Source organism: Panicum virgatum, chromosome 9N, assembly GCF_016808335.1.
Source record: "Panicum virgatum strain AP13 chromosome 9N, P.virgatum_v5, whole genome shotgun sequence".
NCBI lineage: Eukaryota > Viridiplantae > Streptophyta > Magnoliopsida > Poales > Poaceae > Panicum > Panicum virgatum.
In genome coordinates, this window is record NC_053153.1 from 47,176,878 (window position 1) to 47,199,951 (window position 23,074).

The 23,074-nt window shown below is 45.9% G+C and overlaps 3 protein-coding genes across 6 annotated transcripts; 1 reads left to right on the forward strand and 2 right to left on the reverse strand.

Moving 5' to 3' along the window:
* The first annotated feature begins 609 nt into the window (after positions 1–609).
* Positions 610–5,714, forward strand: LOC120689539. Of its 4 annotated transcripts, XM_039971834.1 has the most exons (6): positions 618–937; positions 1,026–2,742; positions 2,840–3,052; positions 3,127–3,219; positions 3,330–3,431; positions 5,071–5,714. In XM_039971834.1, the coding sequence occupies exons 2-6, from the start codon at positions 2,668–2,670 to the stop codon at positions 5,467–5,469; spliced, it is 882 nt and encodes a 293-aa protein (XP_039827768.1). In that variant the 5' UTR covers positions 618–937; positions 1,026–2,667; the 3' UTR covers positions 5,470–5,714. The 4 variants fall into 4 exon arrangements, 1 of the variants encoding a protein (XP_039827768.1); XR_005681312.1 differs by lacking the exons at positions 3,127–3,219; positions 3,330–3,431; positions 5,071–5,714 and having other exon boundaries at positions 610–937; positions 1,026–2,746; positions 2,840–2,978; XR_005681311.1 differs by lacking the exons at positions 3,127–3,219; positions 3,330–3,431; positions 5,071–5,714 and having other exon boundaries at positions 610–937; positions 2,840–2,958.
* Positions 3,589–4,649, reverse strand: LOC120689540. The gene is made up of 2 exons (XM_039971835.1): positions 4,088–4,649; positions 3,589–4,051 (listed from the first exon to the last, which is right to left on the reverse strand). The coding sequence occupies exons 1-2, from the start codon at positions 4,434–4,436 to the stop codon at positions 3,975–3,977; spliced, it is 426 nt and encodes a 141-aa protein (XP_039827769.1). The 5' UTR covers positions 4,437–4,649; the 3' UTR covers positions 3,589–3,974.
* A 2,345-nt stretch (positions 5,715–8,059) lies between the features above and the next one.
* On the reverse strand, positions 8,060–21,519 carry LOC120689055 (formin-like protein 7). Its single transcript, XM_039971400.1, has 2 exons — positions 21,151–21,519; positions 8,060–8,497 (listed from the first exon to the last, which is right to left on the reverse strand). The coding sequence occupies exons 1-2, from the start codon at positions 21,517–21,519 to the stop codon at positions 8,060–8,062; spliced, it is 807 nt and encodes a 268-aa protein (XP_039827334.1).
* Positions 21,520–23,074: the final 1,555 nt, after the last annotated feature.

Genomic DNA, 23,074 nt, shown 5'->3' on the forward strand with positions numbered 1-23,074 from the left:
CTAAGGCCAATGTGAGGCTGTCGTTCTTCCTATTTGGCCTCCATGTTCCAGTGACCTTTGCCCTTTCTCGTTTAGAATTTTTTTCCTATTATTGCATCCTGCTCGGTACGATATACAATTCTCCCGGTCTCTGGATGTAGTGTGGCCTTTCTTGCAAACATCCAATGCTTCGCTCTTTCTTCCCACACTACTAGAAATCCTTTGATCTATGACGATATGAGAATGACGAAATAGCATTTAGTCACTTAATAAGATCCATTCATGACGATTGTTGCCGGCTCGTCATGGATCATGGATGTGGCCGTCAGACCCTTCGTACAACTGTGACGAAGTAAAAAATTTCGTCATGTAAATGGGCATGGCAGCGTCACAGAAGTGAATGCATACAGATTGGTCGTTGGGGGCCCACATGTCATATGATGCCATTGGTCGTGCATGTGTGATTAGTAAAAAAAAAATGCGCGGTACCAGGGAATCGAACCTAACACCTGCAGCTAACAAACAAATTGCCTTACCACCAGAGTTCAAGATTGGACTGGACAAGAATGGGAACATTATTTCCTTTTTCTTATTTGTTGTCAATCATGTTATCCAATCGGGCTGACCCCAGATCCAATCGGGCAACCTCAGTGTCACCAGTCTGTCCGGCGGCCGACCCTCTCCGGCGGACCCTCCCCGTCGTGCATCTCCGGCGGCAACTTGCTGTGGACCGCTCAGGCGGGCAGCTACGTCGGCAGCTCCGGCTGGATGCGGTTGCTGGCAGCCTAGCGCGCGCTGCAGGTATCGGTGGACCGCTCCGGCGGGCAGCTCCGGTAGGATGCGGTGGCGGGCAGCCTAGCGGCCCGGCTCCAGTGATTGCTCTGTCAGCCCCTACCCCGGCTCCGACGGCTTGCGGCCCCAAATCTGCCACCTACTGCATGCCTGCGGTTGCTTAAAGGTATCGGCCTCTCTCCTTTCCCTTAGATTCAGAGCAATTCGTGGATGGACATGGCTTAATTAGAGGTAATTGTTTTTGAATTCCGTAGATGGACAGGACTTGGATTCATGCTACTCGGTTCAGCGATGCCTTCAGCAATGGCGTTGATCAGTTTATGTCTTTTGTTCAAGATAGGTTCAGTGAGAATGATGCTATACTTTGCCCATGTCGCAATTGTCTGAACCAGTCTTCACGGAGTCAGAAAGATGTGCATGACCATATCTATCTTTTTGGGATGTCAACTACGTATACTCGGTGGGTGCACCATGGTGAAGCTTTTGATGTTGAGATAGTGGAATATGCAGGGGATGCAAATGAACCTGATGATCTAGGTAATGTTGTGGATGTGGACGAGCCCGGCAATGAGAATGACGGCACGGCAGAGATGCTTGCAGACCTATACACAGCTGTAGAAGAAGATGGAGGAAAGCCAATGTTTGTGAAAGTTCTTGAAGATGCAAAACATGCTCTGAGCCCGGGTTCAGTTCATTCTAGGTTCTCTTTTCTAGTTAGAATGCTACATATCAAGTCATTCTACAGGATAAGCAACACAGCTTTCAGTGCACTATTGAAGTTATTGTCAGAATCATTCCCTAACTGTGTTCTTCCAGATTCATATGAGAAAGCAAAGAAGTATCTCAAAGAACTGGGCCTTGGATATGAGTTAATCCATGTTTGTGAGAACAATTGTGTGTTGTTTCGGAACGATTTTGCCAAACTTGACAACTGCCCGAAATGCAAGGAATCTAGGTGGGTAGATGGAGATGGTCTCAAACAGGTTCCTAAAAAGGTTTTGAGATATTTTCCTATTATACCCAGGCTGAAGAGGATGTTTGCAAACAAAGCAACATCTGAGGAGACCCGGTGGCACAAGGATAAGCGGGTTTCAGTGGAAAATGAAATGAGCCATCCAGCGGATGGAGAAGCCTGGAAACACTTTGATAAAGTGTATCCAAGCTTTGCTGGAGATGCAAGAAACTTGAGGCTTAGTTTAGCTACAGATGGTTTCAATCCTTTCGGGAACATGAACACAACATATAGCATGTGGCCTGTACTTGTCAAGGTATATAATCTACCTCCATGGTCATGCACTGACTCATCCAACTGCATCATGGCACTGCTCATCCCAGGACCAAAGTCTCCAGGCAAAGACTTTGACATATTCTTAGAACCTCTCATTGAGGATTTGTTAAAACTCTGGGAGGGTGTCAAAACTTATGATGCAATCACTGGTTCAAAATTTGACCTTCGCGCTGCAGTTTAAGGAACAAGATATGTTACATTGGTCACCATCGCTACCTTCCAAAAAATCACAAGTGGCGAAGAAGCTTGGCCTTTGATGGACACCATGAATACAAGGGTGAGCCACAGAAGTTGAGTATGGAGGAGACATTGGAGTGTCTAGAGAAGGTAAAAGATATTACTCTTGGTAAGCCTGATGGTAGCAAGAAAAGGAAGCGTGGACAGAAGGACCATGAGCCAAAATTGTTTAGCCAAAAGTCTGCTCTTTGGAAACTGCCATATTGGCAACACTTGAAGCTACCACATAATCTTGACGTGATGCATATAGAGAAGAACATATGTGATGCCCTTCTTGGGATAATACTCCGTCTTGAGGGAAGAGAAGGCCAGAGAAGCCTCTACAAGCAGCTAAGCTAGCTTCAGAGGCTGGACTTATCACTAGGAATAGCATGCCAATCCTAACTCACTGGAAACATTACAAGAAAGATGAAACCCACATGAAAGAATTCATGGGCAAGTTATCTGTAAGTAAATTGATACCTTCCCTATCTATTTGGTACCTTCAATAAGTAACTGCACCAAATGCTAATAGGTCATTGTGATGGTGATTGACTTGTGCAGGTTAGGCTGGCAGTTGATGAGAAGGATAAGCCAACAGTGGAAGCCTGCAGCGATATACTCCAAAAAGTTGTACGCCAGAGAAAATATTTGTTGAAGAAGAAGTACTTCACTGATATACCGGCTAATCAAGTCAGAACTACTTCCCCTGTTTCTAGTCTAACCGATGATCAGTGGCTTGAGCTCATGCAAATGTGGTCTACTGCAAAAGCGAAGGTTTGATTATGTTGTACAAGACAAATTTTTCTGTTGTATATATGTTGGCTACAACTTACATGTTTGCCTTATAGGCAACTGCTGCGAAGTACAGGCTGAACCGTGCTAAGGTCAGGCACCATCAAAAGACAGGTTCTCGCAGCTACATTCCACACTTGTACGCATATGTAAGTGCTGAACCACTAATACAGTACATAGTATCTTATCAAAAAAAATATGTTTGCCTTATTAATTTGTCTTCAAATAAAAGCTAATTTCCTGAGACATTTAAAAACAGAGGCAGAAAAATAAGGACCGAGAAGTAGATGCAGTGGAGATGTTCAAGGTATGCCATACCAGCGATAAGACTGGTATGACTGATGAGGTCAAGGAAACAGTTGTAAGTGCCTACACCTTTCTATGGCATCATATGTTGTGTGTGCATGGTCATACCCCCTGTTCCGCTAGGCGCTAGGCGCAATCTAGGCGATGACCCTCAGCCTAGAGACTAGTCGGGAGTAATCGCGCCTAGGCGCTGCTAGGCGTTTTTCTAGGCGTTTTGCCATACAACTTATATATATAATATATTATGTATATATAGCAAAAAATGCTGAATATATATAGGCTACAGTAAATAAAAGATAGGGTCAGTAGACATACCTGATAACTTGGTGGCTTAATTTTGCATGTTTCTTCCTCCTGCATCACATTTTGACATCTTGTAAATACTAAATAGTCAATAGACAGCAGTTTTCAATTAACCTGATATACTAAATACTACTACATCAAAGTTTTGCAGTCACAAAGGTACGTTATCTAATTAACCTGATATATATGACTTCGTGTTTTTCAATTGTTCAATATAACAAGATGGCATGTTGTGTAGGATGTTTGGATTTGTTGTGCCATTTTCGGTTCCCTTTATGTGGTAACTGCTGTCAGCCTAGGAGCAGGGGAGGGGACTCACCTTGGAGCAGGATGAGGCCGTCGGCGGTGAGGACCTTGCAGACTTGGAGGCTGGAGCAGTGCAGCGCAGCAGCGGGGAGGAGGTTCGAGGAGCAGTGCGGCCGGCGGAGCTTCCCAGGCTTGGAGGAGCAGCGCCGGCGGGTGGAACTTCCCAGGCGAGGAAGAGCAGCGCCGGCGGGTGGACCTTCAGGCGGGGAGGAGCAGAGCCGGCGGGTTCAGGCGCGGAGGAGCAGAGCCGGCACGGGAGGAGCAGGTAGGGGAGAAGGCAGGGGGGAAGGCAGAGGGGACCTGCAGCTAGCGCCGTCGGGGACGAGGAGCTTCCAGGCGGCGAGTCGCGGCCGTCGTTCTCGGTTCTTCTCTCCCCCTTATCCTTTCGGCTCGATTTGGGTCGCCCCATCTGCTTCAGCGCGGGAAATCGAGCGCGCTCGCGCCGCCCCATCTGCTTCCGCGCGGGAAATCGCGGGAATCGGCACCGCTTCCGCCTCGGCGCCGCCTCGCGCGCCTCCTCGCCGCCTCCGCTCTGCCTAATCGCCGCCTCGCGCCGCCTAGCTCCGCCTCGCGCCCAGACTGCCGCCTTCCACCCTAGGCCAGGCGATGGCCGTCGCCTAGCAACTAATCGCGCCTGGGCGCCGTCTAATCGCCGCCTAGCGGAACAGGGGTCATACCTGTGATTTTGAATTGCAATCTACTTATTCCTATATTCTTGCTAGATTGGATTGATACATAGAAAAGATGTACCTGTATGCTTGCTGGATGTTGTTTCAATGTGCTTGCTGGGTTGTATGTGCATGTTGTTCATATATGCACTTGCTGGATACAATGCACTTGTTCATATATGCCTGCTGGATGGAATTAATACATATATTGCTGGATGTTCATATATACAAGATATTCCAATATGCTTGCTGGATGTTAATGTTCATACATGCTTGCTGAATTTCCTTGCTGCTCATATATGTTTGCTTCCTTGAATTACTACATGGATAGGATATTCATATCTCTAATGTGTTATGGCAAGTTGTTAACTATGTCCATGTACTTAAACATATCCCTTTTGCTCCTATTTGTTGTAGAGTACCATGGAAAATATGTTGGCCCAACCTGCCCAAGATATGGAGACAGCAAGATCTAGTACTGAGATTGTTTCAAAGGTTCTAACACAAAACAGTGCAGCATCTACATTCCTCAAAAATGCTGGTATTGAAACATCAGTCAGCAAATCTGTTGCATCAGCTGCAAGAGAAGCACAACTTCGTGAGCAGCTACAGGCGGAGAAGGAACGAGCTGATCATCTTCAAGAAGAGCTAGACACCCTCAAGAAGAAAGCTGCAGATACAGAAGAATCAATGGCCAGGACCCAAGAAGAAGTACGCAGGACCCAGCAAGAGATGGAGGAGTTCAGGAAGAAACAAGAAGCTAATGATCTGATCCTTCAGCGCATCTTGGGCCTCAAGTCAGGTACTGGACCTTGAACCTCCCCTGACTGGGTTCCTCTGTAAGAACATGGAATTATGCTGTCACTTTGTCTTTCCCTTGTGAACTTTGTCAGTCGGTTGGCACCTGTGATGAACTGTTTCTGTGAAATTGTTGTTCAAGTACTTGTTGTTCCCCTGTGTTGGGGAACTTCGGTTTAATCAAGCTGTGATGTATGAACAAATTTCTATGTATGGTACTGCCTGTGTGTTAATAAGTTATATTTGCAGTTGTGATGTATGAAGTTGTGATGTTTGGAATGATTGTTTCTGAAATGTATGTGGCTTCAGGCATGGCGACAATAGCCTTCCAGGGCATTATATTGAAATCGTCAAATTTTTCCATGACGAAAAAACATCATTATTAGTAGCTTCCACGTCATCCATTGCCTACTGCCACATCAGCCCGTGCATGTCATGTAAATGCACACAAGAAGGCAACGAGTCAATCTCCACGTCATACATGTGTCAGTCTCTGATTCATACACGTGTCAGTCTCCAATTCATACACGTGTCGACCTCTCCAACGCACACGTGTCCCACAGAACAACGATAGAAACAGTTCAATGACGGGGCCATAATCGTCATGGATGTAAGCCGATCTGTGACGAAAAAAGCCGAATCATCATTGTCCATTATTTGTGACGCTACATAGGTGACGAAAACATTTTCGTCACAACTTTGTAACAGCAGATGGTTCCAAGACGTTTTGTCCTTTAACTGTGACAAAAGTAAGTTGTCTTAGATGAAGACTTTTTTAGTAGTGCCAGAGGAATGTCTCAGGCTCCACACCTTTGGCTAAGAGATCAGCCTCCATCTTATCCCATTCCGAAATCCTCTTGAAATAGCCTCCGGTGCCAAGGTGGTGGGGATGCACGTGCTTGGCTGCATTTGCAGAACCCTTCGTGCTCTGTTCTAGGTATTCGGGCGAAGTCCTGTATTCCACTAACTCTTTCCAAAATGGTTCCAACTTGGGTTCTTTGAGGAAGTTCGGGGTCAACCCCTTCTTCACGTACTTCTTGTTCAGGTCAGTCTTCCAGCCCTTGAATAATATTGCCATTTGGGATAGGCGTAACGCTTTGCCAGTGTAGTATCCAAACCCTCGGCAAAACAAAATTTTTCCAACAAGTTGTGCCACAGCATTTCCTTATCACTCTCTGGGACAACATAGGGATCGTTCTCAACCTTGGATACCCATCTACGTTATGTAATCGCCACTCGATCGCGAACGAGCACCCCAAGTTGCGTGGAGTATTTTCTGGCGGCATCAAGGGGGCGATAGGTTTTTCGATCACATCTAGATCTGTGATATTGTAGTTCGCGGTGATCCTCTTAGTCTTGTCTCTGGGGGGGGGGGGGGGGGGGGGTTCCTCGAAGCACAAGAACCGGTCTTCAAAGAAAATAGAAATAGTCAGACATTGATTAACATGAATGGAAATGCGAACAGGGTGTACTACGAGATAATTGTTTACCCCAGTTGAAGGCGGAGGAGTCGGGTTACGCGACCCTACTTGTTGGTTATGGATAGTCTGCTAACCTACTTCGTCGTTTTCAAATGTTCGTGGATCTTCTTCTTGGTTTTTGAGGTTAAGGTAATCTCTCGGTGAACTACTTCGTGAACCGGATGCATCACTTGCAGAAGTCATCTTTTACTTCTGATACATGTTGTAATAGTTATTATTAAGAACATAAATTAATGGAAAATTAAATATTCATTATTTACAATAGTACACAAAACTCATAATTTACAAGATAACATGTCTCAAAATTCAGAAGGAAAGTGAGCTCATCACTAAATATTTAACGGCCTCAGTACCGGATGTAGAGGGTTACAGAAAGGAAAGAGAGGGCCCTTAGATAATAATGATGATCCACCGCATCCAAGAACGTTCACAAGTCCATACTTCTAAAACCTCGGATGTACTAGATTTCCACTAATTCTAAGAGCTCATCTACTTCCTATCTGTGACCATTCCTCGGAATGTGGTCCATCCATATCATCATTGGCCAAAAGAGGAGGCAGGCAAAATGAGTGCGATACAAGTAATCTAAAATTTAGAACCGGGTAACAATTTGAACATAGAACAATTTCATCAAATTGATAGCAAGAGGTAGCAAAATGAGTGCCATACATTCATCCCACCATATTCCAAAGCACATTTACAGGAAAATTATATCAAACCAGCGAAAATTATATCAAACCAGCCAAAGCACAAATACAAGAATGTATCAAACCAAAATAAGTTGACATTTGTAATCTACAGAAATGAAGATTTCAGTTTGAACTCCAGCCACCAATAGAAACTAATTGATACGACTAAACTACATGCACAGTGCTTAAGTTTAACAAGATCAGATCACATATTACAAACAAAGGGAAATTGAGGCACCTAACACTATATGCTTCAAGTAGCAAGCTAGCAACACTGAAAATTCCATCCATTCATAGCATTACTGTAATCCATCCATTCATAGCATTACTGTATTTTGAACATGTAGGTAATACATTCATAGCATTAATGCAATCCATCCATCCATCCATTCATAGTAATACTTGTAGGTTGAACCAATGGAAAAAAGAGGAAATTTCTCACCTGTAGCAGAGACAGGAGCGGTGGTGAGGCAGGGGAACGGGCGCCGACAGAGGATGCAGGGGCACGGGCGGCGTCGGAGGAGACAGGGCCACAGGCGGCGGCGGAGGAGGCAGCGGCATGGACGGCGTTAGCGGCGAGGCAGGGAAACGGGCGGCGTCAGAGGAGGCAGGGCCACGGGCGCCGGCGGAGGAGGTAGCGGCACGGACGGCGTCGGCTGTGAGGCAGGGGAACGGCTGGTGGAGACGGGGAGGGCGGCGCCGTGGCGGGGGACGGACGGCGATGGCAGGGAGGAGCTCGGAGGCGGGGATGGTGGCGTCGGGCCGGAGTCCCGACGGCGATGGCGGGGAGGAGCTCGGCGGCGGGGAGGGCGATGACGGCGACGAGACGGTGACGACGGGGAGGAGGGCGCGGGTGTCAGACCCGAGGCAGCGGGACTGCTTATAGGCATAGAATGTTCTAGAGTAAGGGATAGCTCATGGATGTACCTTACCTCTCTTGTAACTACCCGAATAGGGGTAGAACTAGCTGCAGTACAAAGGAAACTACCCGATCGTGCTGAAGTAGGACTCCAGCTGTACTCGGCTAGGACTTTCCATGTAACCCTGTCCCCCCGGATATATAAGGGCGGGCAGGGACCCCCTCGAAAAATATCAACACCTAAGGCAATACAAACCACCACACAGGACGTAGGGTATTATGCAACTCGCGGCCCGAACCTGTCTAAATCTTTGTGTTCCTTGCACCATCGAGTTCCAGAGCCGTCGATCCCTACCTACAAACCTTACTGCTAAGGGTATCCTTGAGCAGGCTTGGCGGTATACACCGATAGCTGGCGCGCCGGGTAGGGGACTCGGCGAGTTCATCGGCGAGTTCGATGGCCACTTTTGTTTTCAGCACCATGGCGCTTCCTCAAGGCGCCACCTTCGTCTTCAGCTCGTGGGTCTGCGTCGCCAATGGTTCGGGCAGTTTTGATAGCCACCTAACCAATCTACCCATGCTGAGGACAACTACATCGAAAAGCTCTAGCAAACTTGCGGGATCAGGTGATCATGGCTAGGGTTTAACTTACCGACCGGTCCGGCCAAACCGGCGGGGTCTGGTTCTGTTATACCGGTCCGGTTTGGCCGGAAACCGGTCGGAACCGGTTGAATTCAAAAGCCGCCGTGCAATCAGTTCGGACCGGTTTGACTGGTAACCGGCCAAATTCAATTTTTTTTCTTTTTTGGTTTAAATTCAAATGCCCGCAAAGTATACTAAATAAATATTTGTATAATATATTTTGGCCTAAATGAACCCTCCAACCCTCTTTTGTACTATTTTTACATTGTATTTGTATACTTTTGTATGCACGCTTTTTTTTGTTTAACTTCAAATCCCCGCAAACTATACTAAATGAATGAATTTTTGAGAAAATTTGACACCATTAAATTCGTCGCACCTTGAAGTATTTTTAGGAATTTTTTGGGAATTTTTCATATTTTTGAATTTAAATTTGAATTTTAAATTTGGGCCGGTTTGGTACCGGCCCAAACTGGAACTGGGCCGGACCGGTTTGACCGGTAACCGGTCAAACCGGACCGGTTCCTACCGGTTTGGTGAACCCTGATCACGACGACATGCTGCTTCTCGACCCCGCTAAGGAGATCGAGATGAAACTCGAAGATAACTCGAGTTCCACTCGGACTCAGATTGATCTCAAACCGATTTCTACTCGGATTGAGACTCCTGCTGCTCGACCCATCTTCGGGTTGCACAATTCATCATCTACATACAAACAGATGATTAGATCCATCTATGCGAATAGCTTGGATCATCTGCCATACGTTGAGAACCACTCAGTCACCACTAGCCGGGAGGCACCCATTTTCGATGTATACCTAGATCTAGCCGAGTCATCCCAAGACAGCTTGGATTTCATCACCAATGCGCTGGCAAAGATCCAACTCAAGTCTGGTCGAAGCCATACTCTCGCGGAACTACTCGATAACCTGCGAGAAGTCGCCAACATTGATGATCTTCCGTTTCAACACGGTACTCCCCTTACAACTAAGAGGGAGACTGGTTCTAGGGAAACCGTCCTAGCCGATTGCGAATCAGATCTAGAAAGCTTCTCCCCCGAACGTTTGGTTCCGGTGATCATCCAACAAGCCGGAGGTGCTCCTAGTCAGCACGACCCCAATGAAGCCTTGGATCAGATCTCAGAAGACAACCTGACCCAAGATGCTCCACAAGATGAAGATGAAGCTACTCGCACAGCTCGCAGGGCAAGAAACCAACGTAAAGAAGAACGCAGGGTTCGAGCGGCCGAGCGAGCTCGCCTTCCCCCGCGTAACCTCAACAACGAATTCAACAATGTCGCGGATCCAGTCTTCAAGACCCCAATCGCCGCGATGACAGAAGCAACCCTACGGCTTATGTAGATGCCTCAAAACCCAGAGATGGAACGTGTCATACACCTCACCAAGAATGCTGTTGAACAACTCGAGAGACAAAACCCGCTGTCCTCGCTTCATGGCACCCAGTCAAGGGCCATGGCAACAGTTTTACCTCAAGCAAGCCGTACTCCTGGAGGCCATCATCGTCACCAGCAGCCGGAGCAACAAAATCAAAGAAATCAAGAGGATCAAGAAGTCGCTAGTTTCCATCGCTCCAGGGGTGGCCAACAACCGGCAAACCAAGCCCCTGGGCCTCAACCAAATCGCAACACAAACAACCGCGGGCACAACAGGGAGGAGGTAGCCGATTCAATAATGGATGCACGGGACATCATCAACGCAAGACGCAGATCGCAGCTTGCGGAAAATTCTGATCGCTTCCAAGCCCTCAGCAGAGTCTTCGACAATGCCGAGTACCCGAAGGATTTCAAGCCTACGAACATCCAAAAGTACGACGGTAAGCAAGATCCTGCTCAATGGTTATGTTTATACTCGACCGCTGTTAGTGTTGCAGGGGGAGACACCAACACCAAGGTCCTCTACTTCCCGATAGCCCTGGAACCCGCACCCCTCACATGGCTCGAAAGCTTGGTGCGCGAGTCTATACACTCGTGGGATGATCTCAAGAAGGCCTTCATTGACAACTTCCAGGGGTCGCTACATCGAGTAGCTACTCGACACGCCTTGTCCATGTGCAAGCAGGAGCAAGGCGAGTCAATCAGATCCTACGTCAAGTGCTTCTTCGACATAAGAGCCACCATCCCCAACGTCGCCGATGACGATGTCATCGACTACTTCCAGAGCGGCATCGCCGTCCAGTCTCTGTACCGTGACTTCGGGTGTAATCGCCCCAAAACGGTAGTGGAGCTATGAGACATGATGCAGCGCTGGGCGGACGAAGAAGAGCAAGAACGCAGTCACACCACAACAATCATGGAGGGCCCGGCAACCAGTGGGATCCTGCGCGCAAGCGCAGGCCTGATGATACCGTAGGCACCATGGATCGCACCCCGCGTGGTAAGAAGGGCGACAAGCCGCAGGACCAGTTCGACAAGATTCTTCACAACAAGAGGTGTCCAATCCACCCCAAGAGCAACCACTCGATGTGGGAGTGCACGATCCTACGCAAATCCTTCCAGTCAGCACCTGCAGATGCTCCTAAGAAAAAGCAGAACAAAGATGACGAAGATGACAAGAAAGATCCTGATGGTTTCCAACATCAACAAAACATCGTCAATGTCATATTTGGAGGAGATCCCAGCTTCTCCAAGCGAGCCTAGAAGCTCCTACTCAGAGAGATCCTCTCAGTTGAGCCTGCAATTCAGAGGCCACTGAAATACAGTGAGGTCCCCATTACCTTCTCCAGGGAGGATCAATGGACCAGCTTCTCTGAACCTGAAAAGTTCCCGCTAGTACTCGACCCAGTCCTCCAAGGCTCCAAGCTTACTCGAGTACTCATTGATGGCGGAAGTGGGCTCAACCTGATCTTCGCAAGCACATTGGCAAAGATGGGCCTCAACTACATGAGTCTACTAACTCCAAGCTAGGCTCTGTTCTACGGCATTGTTCCCGGAAATTCATCTACACCGATCGGCTCGGTCACCCTTCCAGTCACATTCGGTACAGAACAAAACTTCCGAACAGAGTACATCAAGTTCAAAGTAGCTGACATCGAATCTTCTTACCATGCCATCCTGGGGAGACCCGCGCTCGCCAAGTTCATGGCAGTGCCACACTATGTATACCTGCTCCTCAAGATGCCAGGCAGCACATGAGTACTCTCCCTACGTGGAGACCTACTCAAGTCTTTCGAATGCGACAAGGAAGCAATTGATCATGCCTCCACAATTCGAGTTCCCAGCTCTATCAGCGAAATACTTGCTGCTGCTAAAGAACTCTCACTCAAGGAGTCGATGCCTTCCAAGAAGCCAAGCCAGTTGTCGGTTAAGCCAACTGGTGACGTGGGCACCAAGATTATCCAGCTACAAGAGGGAGATGACTCCAAGACCGCCATCATTGGCGCAGGACTGGGCGACAAATAGGAACTCGAGCTCGTCGACTTTCTTAGGGCCAACCGAGACATATTCGCGTGGAAACCAGCGGATATGCTAGGGGTGCCCAAGGAGTTGATCGAGCATGCCTTGAAAGTCGACTCTAAAGCCACACCAAAGAAGCAGTGGTTACGACATTTCTCACAGGACAAGCGAAAAGCCATCAAGAAAGAGCTGGCAAAACTACTCGCAGCAGGCTTTATCAAGGAGGTCTACCATCCTGAATGGCTGGCCAACCCTGTTCTCGTCTAGAAGAAAAACAACAACGAGTGGAGGATGTGCGTCGACTACACCAATCTAAACAAGCATTGCCCAAAGGATCCTTTTGGGCTACCACGCATTGATCAAGTAATCGACTCCACAGCGGGATGTGTCCTGTTATCCTTCCTCGACTGCTACTCGGGGTATCATCAGATCGCCCTGAAAGAAGAAGACCAAATCAAGACGGCCTTCATCACCCCTTACGGGGCATACGCCTACAAGACCATGTCCTTCGGGTTGAAGAACGCTGGCGTAACTTACCAGTGTGTGATACAGCTGTGCTTCGCCGATTAGCTACATCGCAATGTTGAAGCCTATGTAGATGACGTCATCGTCAAGACTAAGACGCAGGATCAATTTATCCCTGACCTGGAAGAGACCTTCAACAGCCTCCGAAAATTCCGCTGGAAACTCAACCCAACCAAGTGTGTTTTCGGCGTTCCCTCTAGAAAGCTACTTGGATTCATCATCAGCAATTGAGGAATCGAGGCCAATCCAGAGAAGATCAATGCCATTATGGCCATGGATGCTCCAACTACTATCAAGAACATCCAGAAGCTCACAGGCTGCATGGCAGCCTTGAACCGATTCTTGTCTAGGCTTGGGGAATGGGGCTTACCTTTCTTCAAGCTCCTCAAGCGACAAGACAAATTTGAGTGGACTACAGAAGCTGCGGAAACACTCGAGAATCTCAAGCATCATCTCCAGTCACCGCCGATTCTAACAGCTCCACTACCTGGCGAGGAACTACTCCTCTACATCGCTGCGACTACTCATGTAGTCAGTACGGCGATAGTAGTCGAACGCCCGGAGGAAGGCCACGCCTACGGCGTCCAGAGACCAGTTTACTTCATTAGTTAAGTGCTCTCTGAATCAAAGGTTAGATATCCATCTATCCAGAAACTTCTGTATGGAATTCTAATCACCTCCAGGAAGCTTTGACATTACTTTGACGAGTACAATATCTCAGTAGTAACTGATTTCCCATTGGGGGGATATACTTCACAATCGGGATACCACTGGACGAATTTCAAAGTGGGCAGTTGAATTGGGAGCCATGGAAATCAACTTCAAGCTAAGAACAGCAATCAAGTCACAAGCACTAGTCGACTTCTTAGCTGAATGGTGGGAAATCAAATCCCAGCACCTCACAACGTTCCAGAGCATTGGGTAATGTACTTTGACGGCTCACTCAAGCTCGACGGAGGCGGCGCGGGAGTTCTGTTCATCTCCCCCAAGGGAGAACAATTGAAGTATGTGTTCCAAATCTTGTTCAAAGTCTCCAACAAAGAAGCTGAATACGAGGCACTGCTACATGGCCTTCGACTAGCAGTTTCTCTCAGCATCAAGCGACTACTTGTATACGGTGATTCTCTACTCGTCGTCCAGCAAGTAAATAAAGAATGGGACATCAACAAGGATACAAAGGACGCATACGTTGAAGAAATCAGAAAGCTCGAAAACAAGTTCTCAGGATTGGAAATCCACCACGTAGATCGTGACAACAATGTGGGAGCTGATATCCTCTCCAAACTATCTACTGGAGCAACTGTGCCACTTGGAGTCTTTGTTCATGAACTTCATCATCCATCAATCAAGGTAGAGAGCCAACAGGCCACTGACACGGAGGCCCCGGCCACAGTCAGAGAAGTACTGATGATCAAAGAAGATTGGCAGACCCAATTTATCGACTTCATCAAGGAGTTCAAGCTTCCACCACATGTCGATCACAAAAGCGCTGAAGCTGCACGCATCATCAAGCGTAGCAAGGGTTTCGTCCTCATCGGCGACAACCTATACAAGCGCTCTGCTTCCGGCATCCTCATGAAGTGCGTTACCCTTGAAGAAGGCAAAGACATCCTCAGGGAGATACATGAAGGAGTTTGCGTCAATCACACTGCGTCAAGGACACTAGTCGGCAAGGCTTACAGGTCAGGATTCTTCTGGCCAACAGCTGTTTCAAATGCAGAAGACCTTGTCAGACGATGCCCTGGCTGCCAATTCTTTGGCAAAAGGACTCACGTTCCAGCACACAACCTGATAACAATCCCTCCTTCATGGCCGCTCGCCTGTTGGAGTTTGGACATGATCGGACCATTAACCGTAGCTCCAGGAGGATTCAATCATGTGCTGGTAGCAGTCGACAAGTTTACCAAGTGGATCGAGTACAAGCCTATTGTCAAGATTTCATTAGATCGAGCAGTGGATTTCATCTCTGACATTATCCACCGATTTGGTTTTCCTCACACCATCATCACAGATCTTGGCTCTAACTTCACGTCTCAGTCATTCTGGGTTTTCTGCGACAACTCTTGCATCGAGGTCAAGTATGCTTCAGTGGCTCACCCTCGAGCAAATGGTCAAGTAGAGCGTATCAATGGCCTAGTACTCGATGGCTTGAAGAAAAGACTCTATGATGCTAACACCAAGAAAGGTGGCAAATGAATTCAAGAATTACCCCATGTGGTCTGGGGGCTGCGAACGCAGCCTAGCAAAGCAACTGGACAGTCTCCCTTCTTCCTCGCCTATGGGTCAGAGGCTATACTACCCGCAGATATCATGTGGAAATCTCCAAGAGTAGAAGTCTATCAAGAAGGAGAAGCAGATGAAGCTCGACAACTTGAGTTAGATTCAGTCGAAGAAGACAGAATCAATGCTTCAACACAATCGGCTAGATATCTTCAAGGCATCAGACGCTATCACGATCGCAATGTCCAGCAAAGATCTTTCAGCATTGGAGATCCAGTATTACGAAGGATTCAAGATGAGACAGGACTGCACAAGTTAAATTCCAGATGGGAGGGTCCTTTCATCGTAACTAAGGTTACAAGACCCAGATCATATAGAATTACCGATGCAGACAGTAATAAGGTACCCAATTCCTGGAATATGGAGCACTTGCGCATATTTTATCCTTGATCCAAGTAACATGGTGATGTCAGATGATCTCTTTAAAGGCAATGATTATCATCAGCTTGTCGACTATATTAAAGGCAGTTTTCAATCTGGCAGCATCACCACTATTCTCCAAATAGTTCATCCAACTAGGGTAATTTATTCAGATTCATACCGACCTGGATAACCTAATCCGGATAGCTTACACTGCTATTCTTCGGATAACTATACAAGCCACATCCTTGTCCTTAGTATAAGGACACAACCTACTCGCCTAGCTCGAGAAGGTGTATGGATACCTTTATTAGTTGTCCATCTTGGTTAACTCGACGGAGTTCATCCTAACAGGTCAACTATAAGGAACTCCAGCCTTGCTTTAAAGGCAAAACTACTTGCTTGCTCGAGTATGTCTTGGATACTACTACATTTTGTCCATCTTGGGTATCCCGACGGGGTTCATCCTAACAGGTCAATCTTAGTAGTTACTCCAGTCTACGAGTTAGACACCCTATTCGCTGGCTCGAATAGGTTTTGGATACTCCTTCGGCATTTTTATCTTGGGCAACCCGATGGGGTTCGTACCTAACAGACTTGCCCTAAGAGTTACTCCAGTCCTCGGAGAGGACACCTTACTCGCCTCGCTCGAGTAAGTTTTGGATATCCTTTCGACATTTATGTTTTGAATAACCCGACGGGGTTCATACCTAATAGTTTTGTCTTAAGGATTACTCCAGTCCTTGGTCAGGACACACTACTCGCTTGCTCGAGTAGTTTATGGATATCTTTACAGTCCTTCTATCTGGATAATCCGACGGAATTCATCCTAACTGATCAACTACAAAGATTACTCCATGCTGGCATTCTACTTGACTATTCGAGTAGTTTGTACATATCCCACGGTATCAGATGATATTTCTGAAGATACACCAACAGGATAAAGAGCAACATTTACAAAGATACTGAGTTGTTACAAGCAGTCTACTCTGCCAAGTTTTTCAGAATTTCCTCGGCAATCACTTCTGATTCTTTACAATAGTCCCGGAATTTCTCAATAGAACAATCGGGAGCTATTCCTTTAGCTATGGGAGCTAAATTAAACTGAGGCAAGTAAGACTTGACAACTCCTATCATATGGGTCAGGTAATTCTTGGAGGTAGCCGTCATTGCATCAAAGATCTTCTTGGGAGCCTCTTCTAAACGCTCTACCAAGGACTTGTTATTCGACGACCCCTCTTCAGAATCAACCATATCCACAAGGATTTGAGCTGCTGCTACTAGTCGAGTATGGTCACCTGGAGAACCTGATGAAAGGATATTTCAATGATCATTATCGGCATAGCAATATCAAGACACAAGATCAAATACTCACAAGCTTGGGCAATCTGCAACTATTCTTGAAGCTTTGACTTCTCCTCTTCAAGGCTCTTAATCTGCCGCTTCATGTCACATATTTCCAGATGATGCTTCTAGTTTGCTTCATACAGCTTGTTCCGAGCAGCAAGGGATTCATCTAGTCGTCTGGCAATCGGGGCATTATGTTGTTCCAAGGTTTTCCGATTGTCAACAGTCTTATATAAAGCTTGAGACTTCAAGAAAGACCGATTGGCAACGTCCTGTGACATACAAGGCAAGACTGGTCAGATATCACCAACTACTCGATGAAGACAAGTAGCAGCAGAAGACTCACCTTGTATATTTGAAGCTCCATTGCATATAGTCAGCAAGCTTCTTTACGTTGTCTATGGACAACAATGGATCATCAAACAGCTCCTTTCCCAACTCCTCCTGGGTTGACTGAGGCATAGATTGAAAGGGTACTAGTCGAACGGTAGGACCTCTCGATCCTCCAGCTCCACTATCACCAGTTCCACCAGCATTGGAAGCAATTTCAGTAGCCGCAGGAGCATGTTTGGGCACTTCAGGATTTGGCTTATTTGACATCCTAGTCGTGTCTGCATCTATCAATCCGGCAGATGGGCTCTCGATCAATCCAATTATTGGCGAATCGGGGGTTGATCGACTAGTTCCTTCTGAACTACTCGACATCCAGTTACGAAAATCTTGGATTTGATCTTTTTCATGTGGTGGTAGATATTGGATCCTATGCCAAGCAAGATTTACAATAAGAAAGTTGAGGCAAACAGGATGAAATCAAAAGAATATCAGATTCTTACTGGCCAGCATCATGACGAGGAATTTTTCTCTGCAACAAAGCTCTAGGAGTTGCTTTCCGCTTCTTGCTATCATCAGAAATAGCATCTACTGAAGTCGGAGGCATACAATACCATGACTTATAATTCTTCTACAAAAGAGGCAAAGAATTCATTAGAAGATAAAAAAATTTCAACTACAAATACTCGACAATGTTTCCCAAACACATACCCATGCATTTTCGGGAGGGTTCTCCGCCCAGAAGAGTGTTGGAAGTTTCAGAGACTTGTCGAAATTGTCGAGTACCTTGCAGCATCTTCTGATTACTTCAGACTGAGCCATTGGTTCCGGTAACATTCTGGTGGGGTCTTGTGTGCCTTCATATCTAAAGGCAGGATGCTTACGACGCTGGAGAGGCTGGATCCGACGGCTTACAAAGGAAAAGACCACATGATCACCGGTGACTCCTTTATTTTTCAAATGAGCAATGGCTTTGAGGATGCAATCAACTTGCTTGCCACCAGGTCCGTTACTCAACCAGCTCTCTCGGACTTGGGGGCACCAGGAATCCTTTCTGGAAGTGGAGATTCCAAATTCCCAACATGAAACCAGAATTTTTTCCACTCAGCTCCTTTACCCAATGGATCATACACCAAGTACTCATCTTGGGACTCAGGACGAAGTACTAATTCACAACCCCCGACAACGGCGGGTTTGGCAGAGTTCGGAACAGGAATAAGAGTAAAAAAGTGTTGGAAAAGGTGAAAGTGGGGAAGAATGCAAAGGAATGCTTTGCAGAAATAGGTAAAAATAGAAAGATGCAAGATTGATTGCGGAGTCAGATGATGCAGTTGGATACCCCAGAATTGCAGAAGAGCATAGAAAAATTCCGATACGGGAAGTGCAAGACCACGTTTCACAAAATCACGGAATACAACGGTCTCGAGGGTACCTTCCATAGGGTAATCTTCTCCTTCCCCAGCACGCCATTGGATCACACCTTGAGTTTGAAGAAGGCCCAAATTCTCCAGTTCCTGCACCGCTGCTTCTGACATTTTGCTTTTGCACCAACCTATTGACATATTGGCAACCGCTTCCTCTTCAACATTGGATTTGTCCTTCTTGGGAGCCATCTCAATGTCACTAGCTTAGTCTCGGGGGCTATGAGAGGGGCTATGGATGACACCGGGAATGGGAAAGTACGAATCTGAGTTTGACGGCGGCCAGGAGTTCAAAGGGTGAAACCCTCGCAAGATACCAGATGGATTTATATGGTCTTTGATGGCAATTTCTTGAATAACCAGGAAGATCAACGGTTCCCTTTTTCTTACTCAGGGAGGTTTTCATCACTTATTCAGCCATGAGTTTCCTTTGATTCTTAAATCTAAATAGAGAGATTTAAATTCAAGACTCCGGGCTGTGGGATATGTGTATCAGAGATTCATTTTTCAAATTTCTTGGAAAAATGAAGCAAAAAAGACTAAAGTAACCCTCAGCCTGATTCTGCGATTCAACCTAAGGCTCGGGGGCTACTCCATATGGAGCGCGAGTACTTCGCGCACTATATATGACCAAGATTTCGGGGCTTGAGCACCTCACAGCCTCGAAGCAACCAGAAGTACTGGGAGGACTACTGGACGTACCTGAAGGGAGCAACCAGAAGCATGATCCGACTACTTGAAGTACTCGAAGACGCCCAACCAAGTACTCGATGCCTGCAGGACTCGGCTACGAAGAGCTCGGGGGCTTGTCAGACCCGGGGCATCGGGACTGCTTATAGGCATAGAATGTTCTAGAGTAAGGGATAGCTCATGGATGTACCTTACCTCTCTTGTAACTACCCGAATAGGCGTAGAACTAGCTGCAGTACAAAGGAAACTACCCGATCGTGCTGAAGTAGGACTCAAACTGTACTCGGCTAGGACTTTCCATGTAACCCTGTCCCCCCGGATATATAAGGGAGGGCAGGGACCCCCTTGAAAAACATCAACACCTAAGGCAATACAAACCACCTCACAGGACGTAGGGTATTATGCAACTCGCGGCCCGAACCTGTCTAAATCTTTGTGTTCCTTGCACCATCGAGTTCCAGAGCCATCGATCCCTACGTAGAAACCTTACTGATAAGGGTATCCCTGAGCAGGCTTGGCGGTATACACCGACAGCGGGCGACGAGATGACGGCGACAGCGGCGGCGGCTAGGGTTTGAAGTGGCAGGGGGAACGGGCGAGGGGGAGGGGACCCTCTGTATTATAAGGGGACCCTCTTCCCTACCGAGTCCAAACTTGAGCCAGTAGGGAAGGGGGGTCTTCCCTACTGGGTCCAAATTAGAGCCGGTAGGGAAGACCCTCCTTCCCTACTGGCTCGAATTAGGACCCGGTAGGATTTGGGAGTTCCGGGGGAAAAAATATAAAAGGGGTTGGTGGGAGTCGAACTGCGAACCACTGTGTTTGCAAATTGGAGGCTTACCATTGGGACACTGCGGCTTACTCGGTTGAAAGGAAGATAACATTTATTTTAATATATTCCTTTCTATGTATTACATAAATTACAATAAATATATAAAATATCTAAATAATAACTTTAATGATGTCCTGCTTTCTAGAAAAATAAATAATGCCTTTAATAATATCACTCCAAATATTTTCAAAACAAAAAATTTCAAATTATTTCAAATTATTTTTCAGCGCCATTATAATATCTTCAATAATATCACTCTAAATATATAAAATATCTCAATAATATCTTTAATAATATCATGCTTTCCAGAAAAATAAATAATACCTTTAATAATATCACTCCAAATAATTTCAAAACAAAAAATTTCAAATAATTTCAAATTATTCTTCCGCGCCAATATAATATCTTTAATAATATCACTCTAAATATATAAAATATCTCAATAATATCTTTAACAATATCATGCTTTCTAGAAAAATAAATAATACCTTTAATAATATCAGTCCAAATAATTTCAAAACAAAAAATTTCAAATTATTCATTCGCGCCATTATAATATCTTTAATAATATTACTCTAAATATATAAAATATCTCAATAATATCTTTAATAATATCATGCTTTCTAGAAAAATAAATAATTCCTTAAATATTTTCACTCCAAATAATTTCAAAACAACAAAATTTCAAAAAATTTCAAATTATTCATCCGCGCCATTATAATATCTTTAATAATATCACTCTAAATATATAAAATATCTCAATAATCCTCGATCACATACATATTACAATTTCAATCCCTACTTAGAAACCAAATTTACATATTTCGTTTGTACAAGCATCCCTTCTTCATGGTCATGTCGAACGTAAGGTTCTTCAATGTTGTCATTGATCAAGTTGATGTGCACATCCTTTCCAAAAGGCGGGAGCTCATCAAATTGGTTGTACGCTTCCTTATCTACTACGTCCTCAACTCCAACTATTCTTCTCTTGCCCTTAAGAACAACATGACGCTTTGGTTGCTCGCTTGACTTATCCTCGTCATCGTTCTTGTTGCCGTTCGTGTTCTTCTTGTTCTTCTTGTCATCCTTCTTCTTCTTCGGTTTGCTTGACATGTCCATAACATAAAAGACTTGCATCACATCATTGGCCAATGAAAATGGTTCATCTAGGAATTCGGTTTGTTGGAGGTCAACTGTCGTCATTCCGTATTGATCGATGGCTACACATCCTGCAGTATCTTTTAACCATTTGCATTTGAAAAGAGGGACCTTTATGGGACCATAGTCTAGCTCCCAAATCTTCTCAATCGTTCCATAGTACAATTGCCTTGTGCCTTCACTGTCAAATGCTTGAACACATGCACCGCTGTTTTGGTTAGTGCTCTTTGCGTCTTGTGAAACGGTGTAGAATGTGAAGCCGTTAATCTCGTACCCTTGATATGTCATGATTGTTGTTGACGGGCCCGTAGCCAACCACCTTAACTGAGGATTTTCAACTAGATTCCGCATTATTTCAAGGCGTAATCAATCGCCAAATGTTTCAGCATGTCATTTTTGTAACCAACCCTCAAACCTAGTCGGAAACTCCTCGCGTAGCAATTGCTTGTGCTTCACGAGGAACGGATCAACGTATTGAGGTTGGCTAAGAACACAGAAATGGGCTTTCCTGAACTCGTCCCGATCTTCACAGAGCATTGCCTTTGCGCCTAGTGTGCCTTTTCCTCTTACGCATCCCTGGTGACGGGAGACAGGAATGCCAATCGGATCGAAATCCATGTAGTCCAAATAGAACTTAACGACCTCCTCGGTCCCATAACCGGCCGCAATGGAACCTTCTGGTTTGGATCTATTATGGACGTACTTCTTTAACACTGCCATGAACCTCTCAAATGGGAACATATTATGAAGGAACATTGGCCCCAGGATGTTGATCTCTTGGACCACATGAACATCGAGATGTGGCATAATGTTAAAGAAAGATGGAGGGAAGATCGCCACCAGGTTTACCATAGTTTCAACAATATCCACCTGTAGACTATCTAGCTTTTGTGGATCGATGACCTTTTGTGAAATTGCATTCATGAAAGAGTATAGCTTAATGAGCATCCCTTGTACCCAGTCCGGAAGAATGCCACGAAGCGCAACTGGCAAGGGCTGTGTCATGAGCACATGACAATCATGAGACTTAAGGTGCACCAATTTCTTCTCTTGAACATTTACTGGTCTCTTCACATTGGAAGAATACCTGATGGGACCTTAATACTGCTAAGACAATCAATAAAGCTCTTCTTCTCTTCCTTGCTTAAAGTGTAGCTAGCATGACGCAGGTAGTGCTTGCCTTTCCCTCTTTTTTCTGGATGAAGGTCTTTCCTCAGTCCCATTTTCTGGAGATCCTTCCGAGTCTACAATGTATCATTACATTTTCCGTATAAATTCAGAAACGATAAAATATTCACGCATAGATTCTTCGTCAAGTGCATGACATCAATCGCGTGACGGACATCCAGCACTTTCCAATATGGAAGCTCCTAGAATATTGACTTTTTCTTCCACAGGGGTTGACCGTCAGCAGCCGATGCACTAGGTGTTGGTTCAGGTCTCCTTCCCTTTTAGGACAACTTTAAGGTCTTTGACCATAGCAAATACACGTTTGCCACTACGGTGAGCTGGTTTCAAACGATGATCGGCTTTCCCATCAAACATCGAGCCTTTCTTGCAGAGCGGGTGCCCCTTCGAGAGGAACCTACGGTGTCCCATG